Source organism: Primulina tabacum, chromosome 2 (assembly GCF_025594145.1).
Source record: "Primulina tabacum isolate GXHZ01 chromosome 2, ASM2559414v2, whole genome shotgun sequence".
Taxonomy (NCBI): Eukaryota; Viridiplantae; Streptophyta; class Magnoliopsida; order Lamiales; family Gesneriaceae; genus Primulina; species Primulina tabacum.
Genome location: NC_134551.1, coordinates 7,353,500 through 7,375,191, shown reverse-complemented (window position 1 = coordinate 7,375,191; position 21,692 = coordinate 7,353,500). Strand labels below are relative to the sequence as shown.

At 30.4% G+C, this 21,692-nt stretch overlaps 2 protein-coding genes across 3 annotated transcripts; one reads left to right on the top strand and one right to left on the bottom strand.

The window, feature by feature from the left end:
* Positions 1-422: 422 nt before the first annotated feature.
* Positions 423-3,883, top strand: LOC142528918 (uncharacterized). The gene is made up of 3 exons (XM_075634203.1): positions 423-687; positions 2,687-2,710; positions 3,376-3,883. The coding sequence occupies exons 1-3, from the start codon at positions 498-500 to the stop codon at positions 3,675-3,677; spliced, it is 516 nt and encodes a 171-aa protein (XP_075490318.1). The 5' UTR covers positions 423-497; the 3' UTR covers positions 3,678-3,883.
* Positions 3,884-4,424: 541 nt separating this feature from the next.
* Positions 4,425-12,002, bottom strand: LOC142528909 (two-component response regulator ARR12-like). 2 transcript variants are annotated; one of them, XM_075634186.1, is made up of 6 exons: positions 11,255-12,002; positions 9,713-9,865; positions 9,127-9,516; positions 8,956-9,032; positions 4,874-6,073; positions 4,425-4,766 (listed from the first exon to the last, which is right to left on the bottom strand). In XM_075634186.1, the coding sequence occupies exons 1-6, from the start codon at positions 11,388-11,390 to the stop codon at positions 4,698-4,700; spliced, it is 2,025 nt and encodes a 674-aa protein (XP_075490301.1). In that variant the 5' UTR covers positions 11,391-12,002; the 3' UTR covers positions 4,425-4,697. The 2 variants fall into 2 exon arrangements, with proteins under 2 accessions (XP_075490301.1, XP_075490308.1); XM_075634193.1 differs by having other exon boundaries at positions 4,425-4,760.
* Between the last annotated feature and the right edge of the window lie 9,690 nt (positions 12,003-21,692).

The following is a 21,692-nucleotide window of genomic DNA, read 5'->3' as shown; positions in this document are numbered from 1 at the left end:
TTTGTGAGACAAATATCTTATTTGAGTCATTCATGAAAAAGTATTACTTTTTATATCAATAGTATTACTTTTTATTTTGAATATTGGTATGGTTGACTCGTAGATAAAAATTCGTGAGACCGTCTCATAAAAGACCTACTCTTTTTATTATTAATTAATTAATTTTCGAACTTCCTTAGAATTAATTTGATGACAAGAATGTTATTCATATATCTTAATTATTTTGAATTCATATTGTTCTATATATATATATATATATATATATTATGTTTATCATCATTTGTTAGAAACACGTGTTTTATAAATTAAATTTTAAATATAGATATATTTTTTAATTTATATTATATCAAATTGATGTGCACGTAATTGATCATTAAAAGTATATAAATTATTAAAAAAGGTTAATTTTACAACTTGACTTTAAAACTATATCCAAAGCTCTCACATTTAATGAACCAGTGTAGATCATACATCGTTTCCAGTTCCCACACACAAAGATGAACAGAAGATCTGGGGCTTGCCTGCGTTGTTGCTTGGTGATTTTCGCAGTTGTTTCTGCACTCTGTGTGTCTGGCCCGGCTCTGTACTTTAAATTCAACAAGGGTTTGAAATTCAAAGCTTCTTCAGCTTGTCCTCCGTGCGTCTGCAATTGTTCCCCGCCTCAATCCCTTCTTCAGATTGCACCTGGTATGATATCTTCAACTCTCTCGTGGTTTTTCTTGTCGGATTTTCAATCATTGTGGTTTCAGTTTCCGGGTTCATGGGTCATGGTGTGATTTCTTGATTATTTGGTGTTTCTCATTTAAGTCTGGTCATATTTTTTTAATCGAGTTTTATTATTTTTACGACGATTTCCTCCATACTAGAATGAAAATCTGATCTGGGTATAGCTGGATTTATTACTTCTATCTCCTTTTCTGTCCTTCCTTAACCTGGTGTTATTTGTGCCTTATGAGATCACACTCCAAGCTCCAGTAAGTGTGGGTTCTTATTTTCTTGCAGTACAAAAGGGAGCAATTTATTTACATGTGTTGATTCAATCCTACATTCTTCTGTTGTGCACACGTTTAGTTTGTCTTGCGATCACCAAAACGCAGTAATTGTGTTGGGAAGTGTAGTGCTCGTGAGAACCCACGTGATGCAAGAATGGCCACTAGCATAGTAAATGCCCTTGATTCGTAGCTCGCCATTGGTAGGTTTTGGAAGTTAAGAAAGGTTGATCAAGATAACAAATCTGAAAAGATCGCTTCAAGATATTATGATAGATGATGCAATTAGATGATATCCCATGTTTTTGAAGTTATTAAAATTAATCTCATTGGATGAGTTGGCATATAGCTTGTACATGGTTATGGTTGTTATAGCTTATCACTTCAATGACAATGAAATTAAAGGATAGATGGGATTGGTTTTTGTCTCAACTGCAGAATTAAAGCGAAATTTGTACTTTTCCTCTTATATCTTGTGGCTTAAATAGCGAGTAATTTTTCTGAATGACCTTGAAATATTGCAAGAGGGTTCTGAGCAGTGTTGTGATCGTTTTAATTTTATAAAGGTATGACGAAACAGACAAAAAAATGGAATAAATCAGGGAATATATAGTAACATAAGGTTTGTGACCTTCCTTTTCTGTCTCTACTTAATTGGTTGTATGCAAGTTTGCAATTAAGTTGTTGCCAGAGGGACAATATTGCCCATTTAAATGAACTCTTGATACTTGAAATAGCATGTTCCCTGCATCTTAGCTATCATCCAGACAATCTATAGATCATTATTATCTGCAATCTTACATTCATTTTGTCACGAGTTCTACTGTTTAGTTTCTTTTCAGATTTCATTTCACTCGAAATAGAATTATTGCTGACAAAACTAGTGAACAATTTCCCCCAAAAACCGCATATATTCTTCTGCAAATATTTTATATTTGACTCCAAAACTCTAATCCTATGCCACTCAGTACAAATACTGTTTCTTATTGTTGACAGGTATTATTGTATGGATACATCGCAACAATTTGCTAATGTATAGACAATGAGATTCCATTGATAAGGGCCAATTCCAATAGTCTTCAAGAATATCCTGATGTTTTATATGTTTCTGTGATATGTTCTTTGAAGGAGCTGCATATAAGGATATCAAATGGACCATTTTTTGGCTCATAGGTCTAGACATATATCCGAACTCAGATTGATAAATATTTTATGAAGTCATGCAATTCTAGAGTAGTTGTTAGACCATGTATCTCCTTTCACACTGTGCATAGTTGTATTGTATCTTTAATAACTCTGTGAATGGCTTTTATGCGAGATATGAGAAGATTGGCGTGGTTATTCAATTTAATTGTAAAAGATGCATTTACTTGTATAAATTGTGAACAGCCTCAATCTTAATGTTCGCAGGTTGCAGTAGGAGGATTGAGGGGTGATTGAATCAATATTTTGTTAATCCAACTGACATTTGTTGTTACGCCATTTCGTATCATTTTCTTATATGTAATATGTTGGATTGTCAGAGAACATTTCTGCATCTTTTTCACGCACTTCTAGTTCTTTTACTTTCATTTGCTTTTTCGTTTATTTTTCTTGTCTAATTACATTTTAAAACTCAAATTATTTAATTCCTCTTGTTCTGAATCCGAAAACACGACTTCGTTAATGCTTTCAACTTTGTTTTTCTTTTTCTGCAGGGTTGGCTAATCTTTCTGTTACAGGTAGCATCTCTCGTCCCCCCACCCCGCACCCTAACCCCTATCATATCATTTTGAAGCAATTCTGATAAAATGTGCACTGTACGATGGTAGCAAAGATTCTAAACCATGGCACCAACTGCTTTAATTTCATTTATTTCTTCTTCTTTTGATTGTCTAGTCAACTTCATAGGCTGACATTACAGCTTTATATCTCTCTTTTGTTTTTGTGTTTTCTGGAAAATAAATGTTTTTTGGAAAATGTATTGGAGCATGTGATATGCTTGTTTGATTTTATTTTCTGAAGTAGAGATATTTTTTTCAATTGTAGATATCATATCATGTCGAGTTTAAGTTAGTGATGTCTCATTATAGATGTATAGTTTTAAATAACATACGTAGTACGTCAGAATTTCAATTATAGTAAAATAATATAGTATTTTTGGGGAGTAGAGAATAGCTAAATTAGAAGGTGGTGAGATTTGAAAATGGGTAGAAATGAATCGTGGATAGGGAATGAAAATTAGAGTATAATTTTTGGATTCATTTTCAAGATCGGTGAGGGAATAATAGATGAAACCAAACATGCTCAATGTTATGATCTTTTGATATTTGAATTTCAGTTGGCTAAAGCATAGCTTCTTTTCTGAATCATAAATGAATTTGATCAACAAATTTCATTGACATAGATTGCGGGAAAGATGACCCTGATCTCAAGGAGGAGATGGAGAAGCAATTTGTGGACTTATTATCGGAAGAGCTGAAACTGCAAGAAACAGTTGATGAAGAGAATTCCCGACATATGAACCTAACCTTTGGCGAGGCAAGAAGATTGGCTTCTCAATATCAAAGGGAAGCTGAAAAATGCAATATTGCCACAGAAACTTGTGAGGGAGCCCGGGAGCGAGCTGTGGTGCTTCTCACCAAAGAAAAAAAGACAACTTTGCTTTGGGAACGAAGAGCTCGCCAACTTGGCTGGGAAGGTGAGTAAATATAACCATAAGCCATGTATCAAGTGATCCATGATGAGAATGAAGTACTGAAAGGAAAATTATTCATTGGTAAATCATTTGCTTTTGCTGCCTTCTACTACTTGTATTCTTATATTTTGGTAGAATGTGCTAAACTGGTGCACTCAAATTCTGAAAGATGTGAAACTTATCTGGCAATTTGTATACGAGGACTGTTCTATACTAACTTCTTGTGATAAACAACATTTTAATTAATACCTATTACTCTGGTCCCATTTACGCCTCAGGGGTTAGCAAGTAAGAGCATTCCATGTGACTATTTCTCCTCTATGATTTATTTCCTCGGAGTCTCTTTCTCCAGTCTGGGTGTTTTTTGAGAATTCGTAATGTTAATAGATGTTCGAACAAAATCGCTCATTGTTTAGCGCATTTTGCTTTGTTTTATCCTTCACCATTTACTTGGGATGAGGATGTGATGAATGTAACTTCTCTTGATTTATTTAATGCATAGAGCGTTTTTTGGATTCAAAAAAAATAATAATAACATGTTGTGCACAAGTTTGCATTAGACGAGACACTGTATGCTTGTAAACATATCAAATGCGTCAGTACCATTTATAAATGTGCACATGTTTCGGAGAAAACAATTTAATAGTAATCGTGGCAAGAAAAAATTGGAGAATGTATTACTTAATTTACGTGTCTTTCCGAAGCAATCATATAATTTTTTTAGGAAAAAAAAAAAGAAAACAGGAAACTTCTTTAAAAAAAATCCTGGGAGCGACAGCTAGATTTGCCGTCATCACCATAATGCCTTGTTCATAATTTTGGTTACCAAGAAAGAAAGAGTCTACATCTCCTCATGATAGCACCTACACTACCGTTTCTCAACTGCAATTAGATGAGGAAAACAAGTAAACAAAGATATATTCAAGCATACTACAATGATTCAGAATGAAATTGCAGATTACATATGCACAAACTCCAGAAGACAATTTGTTGTTTTGCACTCCACGAGAAATAGTTGTCCCTGGAGTGCATCATATGCCTTGTCCGAAAGCATAATCATCAAATCTGAAGTCACAATTTGACGTTGTTTCATCCTGTTCCTACACAAAAAACACACGAGATATTGGTATTACTCAAGAACTAGAGATATGTATTGATATGACGGGCATGTATAGAATAACATGGTAGTGTTCAAAGTCTACAGTACCCGTTTGATCATTGCATTCATCAAATCGTCCAAGGAGTCGTAACTTTGATGAACGAAGCCACTTAGCAGCTTTGGTTGCTCCAAAAGGAAGTTCTCATTGGACCTTTCTCTAGATTCCATAGCAGATTTGTCACTCTCGTTTTGCTGCACAAGACAAACACCTCCACTTGATCTGCCATTTACAAACTCGTCCATCTTCGGCTCAAATATTCCAATATTATTGGCCAGACTATGGTTTAAGGGAGAGATGATACCATTTTCCGGATTTTGAGAATTTAAGGAACCAAAAGCATTATTTGGGTTGTGCCTGTAGTTCTGCTTTTGTTCTCCCCATCTCTGGTTCGTGGTTTGATTTGTAGTCTGAGCATCACAGACCAAATCTTGGCAAGACCTCATCCTTGATACTTGAAGAGGTACTGAAGAAGCAACGATGGGGTTGTTCTGAGAATAAGAACCATTTGAAGAGTTATTGTCTCTCATACTATTGAGAGGCAACTGAGGATGAAAAGGATTAACAGAAAGCAAAGAATTTGGCTGCATTTTGGGTAATTCAGTGGTGTTTTGCCAGGTCTCATTACATTTACCAGGATCCAGCAGATTGGAGGAACAAGTGATACCAGTATTGAAGGATTCCGAGCTGAAAGAAGCCATGTTATTGGAAGACGGGTTTCCAAATCCCCCAACAAGCACCATGGCATTATTTCCATCACTGTCAAACAAGTGGCTAGAGCCACCAATCGCTGCTCCCAGATCTGTAAATGTATTGGCAGCGGCAAAGATTTTTGAATCATTCATAGCATTGAAATTTAGACTGCCTTTTTGTTGTATTTGATCTAGATCCAATGATGGTATCCCTTGAAATAAACTCGGATTTAAACATGGAGATGAGAGGACTGGGTGTGTTTTCCCAATCAAGTTACTCGAGTTTGGAGAATGATTCGGTTGAACTAGAGAAGATTGCGTGAGATTATGAAGGTTCATGTTAGCAGGACTATTTAGCCTCCCGAGTATGCCACTGGTCGCATAAGGCGATAAAGCAACATTTCCGATTCTTCCTGATCCAGACATAGCACGAAAATCTCCGAGCCCATCCAATGAACCCATTCGCATGAAAGGGGAATCCTTAATCCCAAAAGCAGCTGCCATATTTGCTTGTTGAGCAGTGACGTGGCTGATTCTTTTCAGGTAAAGCCTATACTTCTACAAGAAGTTAAATATATTGAGATCGAATCCTTTTATATTATTTCGATTATACTAACACGCACGCAGGCAGGCACGCAAATATTAATTATAAAATAATAATTAACAAATTTAATTTACTAAAAAAACAATTTGAATCATTTTATTATTTATCTGTGTTTAATCTCTTGTCATATTAGATGAATAAATTAATTAAGAACTTATATAACTTACTTTCAAAATTGCTAGATGAATAAATTAATTAAGAACTTATATAATTTACTTTCAAAATTGTTTCCCAAATTAAAATTTGAATGGTTGATTTTATGTTATATAATAAATGATAATGAGCATAATATATAGAACGAAATGAATTGAAACAAGTTTTATATATATCTATATCCAAACACTATATATAAGGCAGAATAACTTAAAAATCAATCAAATTATGGATTTTATCAATGCTTAAATCATGATTTACATAAGTGAAGCATACCAAAAACAAATAATTATCGATTTAAAATCCTCATGACTAACTCATCAAAACAATATCAAATATTGACAATAAAATATAATTCATAATATTCAACTTAAATAATATTTAACACAAAATTTTTTTACCTATTGTTTTTAGAATTCTATATCACAAATAATTAATTTTATATCAAGATCAATCTTTTGTAAACTAACATTGATGAGTATTAATTTCTTGTTAAATACAATTTTAAAATAAAAATAAATCAATATATATAATGAAATACACATTCAGATAAGATTTTATGTTAAATATCAAATAACATAAAATAAACTCATACGATAATTATTAAATACAAATTTTAAACTAATGATATAATTTTCACCATTAAAATTTTAAATATAACTAAAGAAATAAACTTTCTTAAAAAATTCTATTTTTTATTTATTGAGTTAGTTAGTTTGATTTCAAAATAATTAAATAAAGATATTAAATATCATATGTAAAAGCTCTAATACTTTGACAAATGTTGATAAATGATCATTATAATTATATTTATTACAAAGATTAGGTCATATTTGGTTTTTACCGTAAAAATTAAATTATGTGTCTTTTAATTACTCATTAATATATCTTTTCATGCATTATATATTTAGGATTTTAAGCGATGATTGATTTTGACGATCAAATGCATGTAATTTTTTAGTTATACAATTTAATAAAATAATCATGCCTATAACATATATATTTGTTATAGATATTTTTTTTTCAAATTTTCATATATTTTTGAATTTATACTCTCTTTTAAAATTAAATCAAAATTATATATGTATTACATTATAAATTTTCACATGGATAGCTATTACCTCACTTGAAAAAATATATATATGCAACTATATAATTTTTTACAATAAACTAATTTTCATATACATTAGTTAATGAAAAATTATTAAAAATATATATAATTTATATTTTTCATCAAACCTTCGTATACGAATCATTGTTATTATTATTATTATATTTTTTTGGGAAATTGATTATTCTAGTCCATTTCAAAGTCATAATTTTAAAAATGACCTTCTTTATTACACATTTTGCATTATGTCTTATATAATTAAAAAAATCTAAAATACCCTTTTTCTATGAACACACATGTTCCATTTTCATGTTTCACTTGTTTAATTTATTATTTCTCTTTTTGAGAGTTGATTTAACATTTGTTCTATTTTATTTACTTTATAATATATTAATTTATTAATACTACTTACATAAATCAATAAACATATGTTAAATCAATAAACATATGTTAATAAAATTATGAATTACTAGTTTGAATTAGTGCATACGAAACCACCAAAGTTATAATATTCTAATTAAACCTACAAATTATCAAAAAATCATGACAATAATCAAGTCAAATACTAAAAAAAATTTAAAATCAAAATTAAAGCAATCAATTCTAGACAATTTATTCTAATGATTTGACATAAACAAAATTGATAACATAATGGGTTTACTAAAAAAAAATTTAAATCAAAATTAATGATTTGACATCAACAAAATTGGTAACATAATGGGTTTAACATAGCCCATATACCTAAGCACACATTAATATCAATATAAAATCAAATTTTTTGCGTAAAAATTAAGTGGGAAAAAAAGGAAATTCATATTTGTTTAAAGAAATAGGATTGATGTGTTCACAGCCGCCTCTGTACGCATGGAATTGACGAGATAATAAAATACAAAGTTTGAGATGAAGAAATTGATGGTGAATATGGTTTAAAGGATAGATGATATCATTGTAATTTGATATGATAAAAAGATTGTTTTGGTAAATTAATTTAATTGAAAACTAAAATTGATTATAGTAGTTGTTTGAAATCTATTTAAGAAAATCTCTTTTTTTTTATGTATTTGTGTGTGCTTAATTCTTATTTAAATATATAATTCTTATGTTATATTTATCTTGTTATTCTATTATTCTATATATAGTTAATTTTTTCATAAATCTTCTTGTGATACTATAATTTATTATTTAATTAGAAATTGCACTAAAAATATAATTAAAAAATTACATTAAAATAAAAAAAAAACATGTAGAGAGAAAATTAAAAAGATAAAACATTTAAAAGATATAAAGATGAATTATTTGAGAAAATTAACGTAGGAGTTACATTTTATTTTCGAAGTGATATAAATTCCATACTGATAATTCATTAGCATTTAGAATTTTATTTATATATCCTTATTGAGTTTTTGGATTTGTATTGATAAGGAGGTCATTTTTATCTTTTCACAACTGGAAAACAAAGCTCATGATCCACACTTTTATATGTGTATATATGTACATATAGATATAGATTATTTATAGTTTTAGGTGCAAAATCTAATGGATGACAAGCCATCGAGAATAAAAAATTAGTACCTGGAGATGGCTAGCCACATTTTCCCGAGTAAGCCCTTCAACATTCATCATGTCGAGAATCCTTTTAGGAACAGCTTCTACATTGAGAAATGGAATAAAATAACGGGGACATCGACATGCAAAACAAATTCAGTAAAAAAATGAAAAAGGTAAGAAGGTGGATGAATATACTCTCAATTCCTAAATGATTCACGGCTGCAACAAACTTCCGATGAAGCTCAATAGACCAGACTACGCGAGGCTTCTTTTGTGCTCCAGGATCTTCACTTTCATTTTCATCATCTTCTCCATCATCTTCCTCATCCTTTCTTTTTCGATTAAATTTCCCGTGCAGATCTTCGTTCCCTGTTGTTGGAGATACATGACCTTCTCCACTGCCTGTCTGAGCATTGACTTGATCAGTGGATGCATTCTGGTTCTTTGAATCAAACTTCTTTCTCCTAAGTACGTGTTGCCATATATTCCTCAGCTCCTCAATCCGAACAGGTTTCACCAAATAATCACAAGCACCGTGAGTAACCCCTTTCATTACAAGTTTGGGATCACTATTTGCTGACAACACTGCCACCACAAATGGTCGAAAAAACTCCAAGATCAGAGATTCAGATGAGCTATGATACTGGCAATTCCACACTATATAATAATTGCATATTGACATCTTCGAACAAGAATCAAAACCCAAAAGGAAGATTCGAACTTGGTCCCAAGTCTCTTGTCTATCAGGAGAAACAAGGTAAAAAGCAAAAAATGAACTTACTAATGACAGGTAAATCCATTTCGAGACCAACAAGTTCAAGCAGCTTAAAACCATCCATGTCTGGCATGTGCACATCACTGATAACCAGGTCAAATCTGTCTTTATTTTCCCTCAACATCTTCAACGCCATACGAGCCTGACTCATTGTAGTAACTGCAAGAACCACAAAATCAATTTCATGAAAGAAAAATTCATCCATTAAACAAGACTTAAAATAAAATATGACATTAGAGATGAGCTTGGACATGATTTTGAGTAAAAATGGCATTAAAAGTATGTAATCTGTAATGAAGCACCATAAATTACAACAAATAAATCAAAATTTGTAGAACAAGATTCCAGAGCAATGACCTGGACCACAGTTATTAGAAGCACAATGAGCCCTAAGGCAAAGGGCCTTGAGGGGTCTAGGCGCAATGCATTGGCAAGTCACACACATTGAATGAGGCATCCTACTCTATACAATGACAGAATCCAAAATTTGAACAAATTACGTCACGTATAACCAAACAAACTCTTTAACGACAATTAAACAAATATTCATTACTCTGCTTGCAATAATGAATGAATATTTCGCATGTTATAATGTATTTGGCTATTTGCTATCGCCATCAATAAGATCCGCTTAAAAGATGCCTAGAGCATCAAAGTTGGGACATAAAGTTGAGACATGCTAGAGGCGCCAAGGCAGAGCCTCGCGGAGCACAGAGCCTAAATCAGCCCTTTATGGGTTTTTAATACACTCTGGACCAATAGAACTGGTAAACTGAGAATTCAAATATCATGATTCGAATCATAGTGCAATTCCGAGAAAAATCAAAATTTTAAACCGCAGCACATTTAATGATAAAGAAGGCAGGCTGCTTTGGCTAAGTACAATATCATTCTAGATCCCTAAATTGTTGATGTTAATTAATCCTCTATGAATCAAATAGACGATTCTGGATGTTCCCAGCATTTGGCAACAACTTAAAAGTAAACTTGACAGAAATCAAAATATCGGATTTTGGACCTATTTTAAAGGTTCCCTAAGTTCATAATAGATGGCAGTCTACTAATTATCATATTACGAACCAAAAACAGGACTTAAAACTAGGAGAGTAGGAAGCACACAGACATCAATTAACAGAATTAAATGAAATTACAAACCAGAAATTCAGATATTGAATAAAAAGGACAAAATGGAAGCTGAACGAGCAGATCAACAAGATATAGAAGCAAACAACCTCAGGTTATGAAAGAATTCCAGAAGGCATAATTAACTTTAACGTCTGAGGGTTCTGAATCCTGATGACATACTCGAGAATTGGAAGATTTACACATACAAAATTTGAAATACCGAAATATTCATAACCATAACCAAGTCAACCCGGATATTGATGAATGAAAGCAGATTCGTCAAGAATCAATCAACATGACTTCAACTAAAATCCACAGTAATAATAATGATAATAAATCAAGAAATTTCAAAACAAATATAGGATGCCACTCGACAAATCCACTGAACAAGAATCATCAACACAAAACAGATGAAAAACATACCATGGTACTGGCACTTCCTAAGCAAAGTTTCCAGTAACTTCAAGCAAATCGGGTCATCATCAACAGCAAGAACACGCAGGCCCGCTGGAAACATATCAGATTTTTCATGGTCAAGAATGATTTTCTCCACAATCATTTTGCACACCCCACAAAATTCGAACAACCCAGATGGGAAATACGCAGATCAAACCCTAAAGATGGGATCTTTGGCACCGACGGTCACTTTCTTGAACACCCAACACAAGACCCAGATGCCAAAAGGCCTCCTTTAAAATGGAAACTAACCAAGAATCGGCAAGAATCAAAACAGAAACACAAAGTACACCATGAGTGTGTGTAAATAGAGAGAGACGGGGGAAGGAAAGACTTGGCTTGAGAAAGTAAAATCCGTACGTGTTGACAACGATGGTGATGGCCAGAAAAATAGTTAAAGGTTCCAAAGCAGCAAGGAACCAAATCGTATAACAACTTTCATCACTTTCTTCCTCCCTTCCTATAGTACTACTGTGTGTGTGCGGTTTGTTCTTTTCCTTCAACTTTATACCCCTTTTCTTAGTGATTATGAATAATGACAAAAGGTTGATGTGTTACATATATATATAATATAAACAAGGATATAGATACACGTATATGTGTGTGTCCAATTGGGTGTGAATAATGGAGCTTTATGGTGTCAAATAATGGAACCTTTCTTTATAGTCTGCAACTTTTTTCCCTCTCTTTCTTAACTCAGATGGAGCCAGAAGGATGCAATTTTGGAAAGGGAAGACTTTTTTGTTATTATTCACTGTCATCCCCACCAAGAGGACCCCGTACACACCCACACTTGGTTCCAGAAATCCTGGCCCTTGATTTCCCTTCATCATAGTACTATCTTAAATATCCAATTAATTATGTATTAATCGGGAGAAATTCCATATTTAAATATTATTATATTGTTAATCATTAAATTATTTGGTTGTTTCTATATATGCATATATATATATATATATATATATATATAAATATATGTATATTTTGGGGATTTAATGCATATATATATATATATATATATATAAATATATGTATATTTTGGGGATTTAATGCTAATGATGATCCCATTAACCTTTTATGGGAAATCATTTACAGCATAAATAAATATTAGGATAATTTGCATTTACCTCACGTATGATTTATGTTTTTATCGTTCATTTCTTTTGTATGTTATAATTTTTACATTTGATAAGGGATGTGAGTGTCAGATACATAAAATAAAATTGTAAAAATTTGTGTGAAATGGTCTTACTGGTCGTATTTTGTGAGACAAATCTTTTATTTGGGTCATCCATGAAAAAATATTACTTTTATGCTAAAAATATTACTTTTTATTGTGAATATCGATAGGATTGACCCGTCTCACAGATAAAAATTCGTGAGATCGTCTCACAAGATACCTATTCAGATAAAATATAATGGAGATAAACACAAATGACTTATAAATATACCCATTTTGAAATTACAATGTGTTTTATTTTCAAGAAACAATGCTTTGACTCACATTTAAGTACTACCTTGTCTAAAGGCATTTAATGCTGCCATTTATTGAGATCTTGAGATTCTGTTAATTTTGGGACTACGATTTATGCATTGGATCTAATTATAAAGTACAATTTTCAAGAGAAATGTGCGCATCAACATATATTGAAATTAACATTTTCTATGGTATAAGATAAAGTTTAATAAAATATGGAGTAGATTATTAAAAAAATGAGAAAGTCTCGAGTTCGAGACTATATAAATCCCACTCTCGATGACAAAAAAATTATAAACGATTAATCATAAATAGATCATTTTGGATAAGTTATTTTTTAATTTGTTTTAGTTTTATTTGAATCAACTACAATGTGTTCCTCTGTAAATGATGAGTTTTAAAAAAGTAGATTACACATAATTAACTTCAGCATAAGAAATGTGACACTTAATTTAACCTACTAATTAATTTTTTTAAAATAATCTTTATGTCATATTCCATGATAAGTCACGTTCGCTAGTGGTTCACAAATCTTTGACTGTCACGCACTAAACATTTTTTTATTGTACAAATTCTTCGAATCAAATCATAAAGAAAATTGTGATGATATATACCTATTTAATTACATGATGCATATACCATGCACCACCGTGTTGCTAAATAATATAAAATATATTAAAGTTATATATTCTTTGTATCTTTATATAATAGTCAATCCAAAAACTTTACGTCCATATTCTTTGAAGTTGATGATATGAGTGATAAGGAGATCGATTTCGATCCAATGCGATATCGGGTTCGAGTCTTGTGAATAGGGTGAGCTTTCTCCGCGATGATCCGACCAACTTTATTTCTTGATTAGCTTGAGCTTATTATCTCTTAAAAGTTGAAAGATGTAGCCAAAAAATTTATTCCAAGAGAAGTTGGGATTTGCGAGATGCAAGAGGTCTTTCACGAATGAAATGAATATATATATATATATATATATATATATATATATATATATATATATATATATAAATAAATGAGTCAAAGAACTGAATGGATCAGAGGTCAAGAAAAGCTACGCCTCATTTTATGTATGATACATCTGTTTATACATGGAGGAGCTTTCAAAATCTTTATAATTAAGTTGCATTTATTATTAATTTTTACAACGTGACTTCGACTTAAATGACCCTATATTCTCCCCTTTTTAGAGTAAATATGTAGTTCATTCATCCCATGGATATTCTCAACACGGTGTTATATCGTACCAATCAAAAATTGTATATCATATATTGTATATAAAATTACGATATAAGAAATTTTTATACCGATACAAAATTACGCTACACAAAATTTTTATATAACTAGCATATGAATTATACTGAATTTGTATAATATATCAAGATTTCAGTACGATATTATTATATACTGTTTTATACTGAAAAAATCTTATATTTTAAAAAAAATTAAAATTTATTCTTTAAAATATTATATATTTTAAAATTTTTATATATTGTTTCAGTATTTCGGAATTCCGGTGTAAACCAAAATTTTCAAATTTCATATTGTTATCATACCGAAAAATTCGGTATTTTACCGTACTGTAGATAAATCTTCGGTATACCGAAAATTCGGTATTTTTCTCTATGATAATCTCGGCATACCAAAAATTTGGTATTTTTCTCACCCCTAATTCCCAAATCATTCCTTATCTGCATGTTAATTTTAATTAATAACTAGTGCACCAACGCACGCATTGCGTACTTGTATAATCTTTTTCTTATAGTTATTTTTATATATATTCAAATATGAGTAATAAAATGTCATATTAGTAACTAATGAAAGGGTCAAATAATTATATTGAAATGTGAGTCATATCATAATTATTATAAAAATAACGAGATTAAACTATAATTTGAAATAATAAAATAAAGAGTAGGTCTCTTGTGAGACACTTTATTCGTGAGACGAGTCAATATTGCTCATATTTACAATAAAACGTAATATTTTTGCATAAAAAGTTAATATTATTTCATGGATAACCTAAATAGAAGATCTGTCTCATAAAATTAGCTCATGAGACCATTTCACAAGAGTTTTTGTGTAAAAGATAAAAGAAAAAACATATGTAATTAATTGGAATTTGAGAGAGAGAGATATATATATATATATATAGATAGATATATTAAAGTTTTCCAATCCAATTATGAAAAAATCACATGACCCTTCATTCACATAACTCAGAAAATATTAAAGAAGATGTTAAAAGGATATATTTGTACGTAAAATTTCTAAAATGATAAGAATATACATGTAAAATCAAATCAATTTTTTTTATTATCAATATATGTCTATGTCTATATTTATATCAATATTTATATTAGTATCTATATCTAAAATCAAATCAACTTTTTATTATTAATCTATATTTAAAACATAAAATACCACATTAATATTAATATTTTTACAATGGTAAAAAAACAAAATTGAAAGACATTGCCTTTCATCTACATAACTTATAAAATATTAAAGATGATGTTAAAAATATATATTTGTAAAATTCATAAAATAAGAAAGACATACATGTAAAATCAAATCAATAACAACATTGGTCTTTTTTTACTACTAAAATTTTGTAATTATCATCAATAATAGCTCAATATTGCTTTGCCGTTGTACAAATATCGAGCTATCTTAGCAATTATAAGTTATAACTACAAGTAACTATATCTAAAATCCTTGTTAAAATATAATAATTATATTATTTTCATAAGATTACATGTAAAATCAAATCAACTTTTATTATTAATATATATCTATGTCAATATCTATATCAATATTTATATCTAAAATGTAAAATCAAATCAACTTGTTATTATTAATTTATATCTATATTTTTATCTATATCTATATTTAAAGTAAAAAACATCACATGGATTGTAGGAACATTTCATGTTCGCAATATTGATTTTGATGTTAACAAAACTTGCTATTTTGTTTTTAATGATTTTACCTAAGTGTGCAGAAACTGGAACTAATCAGGCTTCAAACTGATCAGTTATCGAGTTAAAACTGAAGCCATCGAGACGCAAACTGAAAACGCCAACTGATCGCCCAAACTGAACCAGTTCAACTGATTGTCCAGCTGATAGGCAGTTCAGCAGAAGACCTTCAAAAGCCCGACCAGCTGAAAAAGAGCTCAACTGATGAAGAGTCCAGCTGACCAGTTCAGCTGAAGCAGCGAAATCAGTTCAGCTGACGAGCCAACTGATTTTATCGAACCAGTTCAAGATCAGTTCAACTGACCAGTTCAGAATATAAGTTAGGAATCAATCAGTTTACAGAACACGACAAGCTTATCTAAGTGAAATCCATCTGTGCACAACGGTATAAAAACAATTGTACGATCAAAGTACAATAGTGAACGTTGCAGCAGAGCTTAAAGTCAAGAACGAATTCAATCTGCAATGAACATATTTGATGAGTCTTGGTGTACGTTCACATTGCCTCAATAAATACAAGATCAAGACCATTAACAAAAAGAAGTATGTGAAGATCAAAAAAAGAAAAATAGGGCATGACAACTGTTTAGTTTAGAAGCTCATGTCATAGTATGTGAGAACACTTTCGTGTTGTATTCATAGATCAGTTCTCACACACTCACACACCATCAATCACACATACAGAAAATAGAGTGTATTGGATAGCTGAGTGAGTCTTGCACAAAGACATTAAACTTGTATATGTAGTTTTGACATGTAGACGTTAAACAAGTGTTGGCTGGAAGGTGCTGTCTTCAGTCTAGGCTCGGAGTTCAGTTAGGCAGTAGCGTAAGTCCTAAGATGAGTGGGTTTGTACAAGGTATTGTATAAATCAAAGTCTTCTAGTGGATCCTACCCGAGGTGGTAGAAGGGGTGATGTAGGAGTAGTTGAAGTCTCTGAATATCCATAAACATATCTTGTGTATTTAACTGTTTAACTATTGTTTTCAAACTGATTTGATCAATTCGAGCAGTTATCAGTTCAGTTCTCACCATAATTGAACTGATATACGCAAGAACCGATCCCCCTTATATCAGTTTACGTACACAAGTTACAAGTTTTAAACTGATTAGGTTTCTTAACGAAAGATTATTTTGAGTATTTTTCCGCTTGATTTAAAACCAAACTTGATCTAATTCATCGATGTTTACGTTCTTAGAACATTAGCTATTGCAGCTCATTGAGAATATTGTATTCAAAGCACCTTAAAAGGTGTTCGAACCGATCCATCATGGATATTAATATTTTTACAATGATAAAAGAGCATAAATCTATTATTGATGATATTACAAAATTTAGTGGTAAAAAAATGTCAATGCTGTTAATTGTAAGTTCTCACAGCTTTTATGGATACTTCAAATTTTTTTATTCATATACACTATTATGGATACTTCAAATTTTTTTTATTCATATACACTATTATCGACATCTATTTATGTTACTATGTTCAACGTGCATTTGAGTACCAAAATTTGTGGACCATGAACAAAGTTTTACCATATGAATTGCCAATTTTTTTCTTTATTAACATATATTTCATTGTATATATGCTAAAAAAACACTGAAATTGACTTAAAGTATGACAAAATTTTGAAAACAAATGTTTTTTGGAGATAATGAGAGATATCGGAAGAGATTTGTTAAAATAATGAAATATATTTGAATATTTTTATCGAAATTTTAAAATTTTCATTTTGAAAATATGATATATATCTTTTGATAAGTTTATATATGCAATAAGTTTATTAAGAATAAGGTATTTTTGATAAAATATAAATGATAATTTGATAACAATATTTGAAATAATTATCTCAATTATTTCATATCTGAAAATGATATTCAATATATTAAGACATAAATTGCAGAATAAAACAGCTTTGATAAGTTTGGATAGTGGAGTTTTCAATTTGAAAAATATAATGCAGTAACAAATAAAATGTATATTAAACAAGATTATTGTAAATTGTGATAGAGACAACCACAATAGATGTTATGAAACTAATTTTTTATTCAATTTTGAGGGAAAAAAGGTGTGTTAACGTGATAAACGTATGGTCCAAAATTTTAAAAAAATTCAAATGAAGCAAATTTGAAAACGAATGGTACCCATTAAACAAACATCAACTAAAATTATTTAATATTTAGATATTAAGGGTCGACGAATATACCCGATCATGGTTGTAGGATCAATTAAGTTTTTATAAGGGAGTTGAATAAACATTGTAACATAATATGTAAGTTTTTTTGATTAGTTCAGATGAGTTGGCAACTAAACTGGTTATTTTCGAGTGTCTATGCTAGTTTGCTAACATAGAAGTGCGAAAAGAAACTAGGCTGACAGATTCGAACAAATCACAGAATGAATGAGAACGGGTAAGATGAAGTGTAAAAAAGATAGATATGATTTTAGATGTTCGGAAAACTGAAGCTCCTATATCACCTAAGTTCGCACTAGAAGACTTTGGATAATACAAGTGGTTTGCAATATCCCGATTCAGTTTGGTCTTAAACATCGCTAAACTGAAACTCATAATATATAGCTGATTAATGGACAGTTTACAAGCTGCTATATAAATGTAATACACAATGATACTAACTCAGCATGAAATGCTTCCTAAATAATCAAATAAAATTCTTTTAAGATGAGCTGAACCGATTCAGTTTCGCTCATGTATATGTATATGAAGGATTTTGAAGACTTTATCTTTTCAATGAAAATGATCGTCCTCTTCTTGAAGTCAACTCCTCCTCTATTTATACTCTCAGAAATAGATCTTTTTAATCAAAAAATGTTTGTTCGTTATTTAGTCCATGTCAACGCTTTTCTGACAGTTCGTACACTGTTACTATCAGTCTTGACTCGTATATTGTTGCGATCAGTTTGTTCGGACTGCTTGATGTTGACATCAATTAAGTGTTCTGACATAGAATTATTCTGGGTAAACTGAGATTCGGTAATTTGAAATCCTTTAAACTTATTTATTCGATTTAGAAGTGTATCAGTTTTGGTTTAACTATATCGATTTCTCTTAAATTAGTTTTTCTTTAATATTATTTGTTAATCACCAAAATATACTAAATTTTTTATCCAACAATGTTTCTCAATAGTCGTAGAACCAAAATCAGAACTAATAAATAAAAAATTGGACAGAAATTGGAAAATATCATATGTTTTGTTGAAGAAAATGAAAGATATCTGAAGATATTTGTTAAAATAATGAAATATATTTGAATGTTTATACAAAGATTTTAGATTTTTCATTTTGGAAAATTATAATTGAAATATGATATTAATAAGTCTCTATATGTAAGAAGTTTATCAAGAAGAAAAACCATACTTGTTTAACGTAGATGATAATTTGATAATAATATTTGACATAAATATCTCAATTATTTGCTATAATTTTTTTAAAAAATTTAAAGAATAAATTTTATTTCATACCATGGTCAAAAATGTTAAACATGAAATTGGAATCTTATACGCTGATTATGTTTTGGTTTTGAACTTAATTAAGATTATGTCTCTTTTGAGACGGTTCCCACAAATCTTTATCTGTGAGACGGGTCAACCATACAGATATTCACAATAAAAAGTATTACTCTTAGCATAAAAAATAATACTTTTTCATGAATGACCAAATAAGAGATCCGTCTCACAAAATACAATCCATAAATCGTCTCACACAAGTTTTTATCTTTAGCTAAATTTGGAACCTTGGTTTTTGGAAAACATGTTCATACATGTTCAGAAAGAGTATCTAATTGTACAAACACAATAGCGTTGCAAATAATGTTTTTCTTCATAGTCCCGTGTAGTACAATGATTGTCCGATCACATTAAAAAAATTATATACTTTATTTGTTTAATTTAAATTTCACTTGTGACAAAAAATAAAACATATGCTTTTAAATTTTTTCATTGCAAATAATAAATTAAAATTCTTTTATTTAGTATATAAAAATATATTAATTACAGGAATGAATTTTGCTACTTCAAAATATTTTAATGAAGAGAAAAATATATTCTCAAAATCTTAGTGTATTCTCAAAAAGACAAAAATATTAAACAAAATGACTTGATCCTACCCCAAAATGATAATAGAACAACAAAAGAAGATATAATACGAAGACGATGAAGATATATATTTGGAGAAAAGAGATACAAAATTATTAATAAAAAAATTACAAGCGCCACGAAAAACGAAGATGGAAAGATGATTTCATACCATGAGAAAATAATAGATAAAAAAATTAAGAAAATAAATAAAAATATGAATTCATTATGGTAAGTAAAAAAGAATTAAAATAAGTTAATCTTTAAAAAACATATTATATATGTCTGGTAATATAAAATTTAATGTGTTAATATACATGTACAAATATATTTGTCATATTAACATCGAAACAAAATATATAAAAAATAGATGTGACATTCACTTGGATAATTAATTTTACGAAAACAACTTTTTTCAACGTGCATTGAAGTTCTCTTTCCTAGTGAAATAAAAAAGAAGACGACAAGTTTTTGTAGTCGAGGCCTCGAGTTTGAGTTGTGACATTCGGGATCGTATAAAATTCACAAAGTACCCATGGACTCACACACTTGGGGCTACACAACCATGGATTATATCAAAATCCCACACCTCTGCAAAAAAGACCTCGTCGCCTTCAATTAACTATTTCATTCTTTGAAACAAGGTTTAATGTATGCAAAGAACGCATCAAAAAATAGCTGCTGCGAATTTTTAAGATAAAAATGTACGACTCATCGTAGAGTCAATGTTCATTATTGGAGTAGGTGTCTTGTGAGATGATCTCACGAATCTTTATTTGTTAGACGGGTCAACCCTACCGATATTCACAATAAAAAATAATACTCTTACCATAAAAAGTAATATTTTTCATGGACGACCCAAATAAGATATTCGTCTCATAAAATACGAACGTGAGACCGTCTCACACAAGTTTTTGCCACATTATTGATCATCTCGACAGAGACAGCTTCAGATGAGTACTCGCGGTATAATTATTTAAGAAGTGAGTAAAACAATTCGTGGGGCACAATCACTGTAAGCTCTCTTCTTTACGTTTAAATTATGCTCTGTTCAATTTTTCTTCTGCAAATTATTATTTTACTAACATCGTTATCGTAAGTTTTTCTGATACTTTTGGCTATGGAGTAGGTAAACCCACTCTTTCCTCTAAACCTTGATCCGTTAATTTATGTCATTTTGAAATTTAATCTTCCGATTGGTCAAATCAGGGTCAACGTCCAAGATTTTGTAATTTTCGATATTTTTGTCCTATTTACATCGGATTAGTTAACATCAAATTTAAGGATTCTGTCTTCAAGGCAATTTTTAGCATTTCACATATTAAATTTGTGATATGGTATATTAAATGTTTGTTTTTGTTTTAGTTAGCTAATGTGTACCACTGTTTATCGCTAAGTGACATAATTAAAATATAATTTTCTCCAACAAAATAACATACGATTAGCTGTCGAATTTTCTACTGGTATCCGGACAACCGTGTGGATTGATAGGTTATCAGCCTTGATCGTTGCAAAAGGCGATTGCTACCACATCAGACCCATTCCTAGACCCTAATTTCTTACATTATTATGTACCAAATGTGTGTCATTAGGATTATTTATTTCCAAACAAGATACTTTTGTGTCAGTAAATATTTTATGTGCACATATCGTGCACTATTCTTGCACATAAGGTGCACGATTATTGCACCCAAGTACCAGAAAATCTTGTCCAAATTTACCAATGTAAACTTACAATTGTATACAGACAACTTCATACAACACACGACTTTGCTCAATTTAAGAAATAATTAGTTCATGTAGGCTTCTACAAACAACAGTTTCTTGTGCAAATATAATGATGG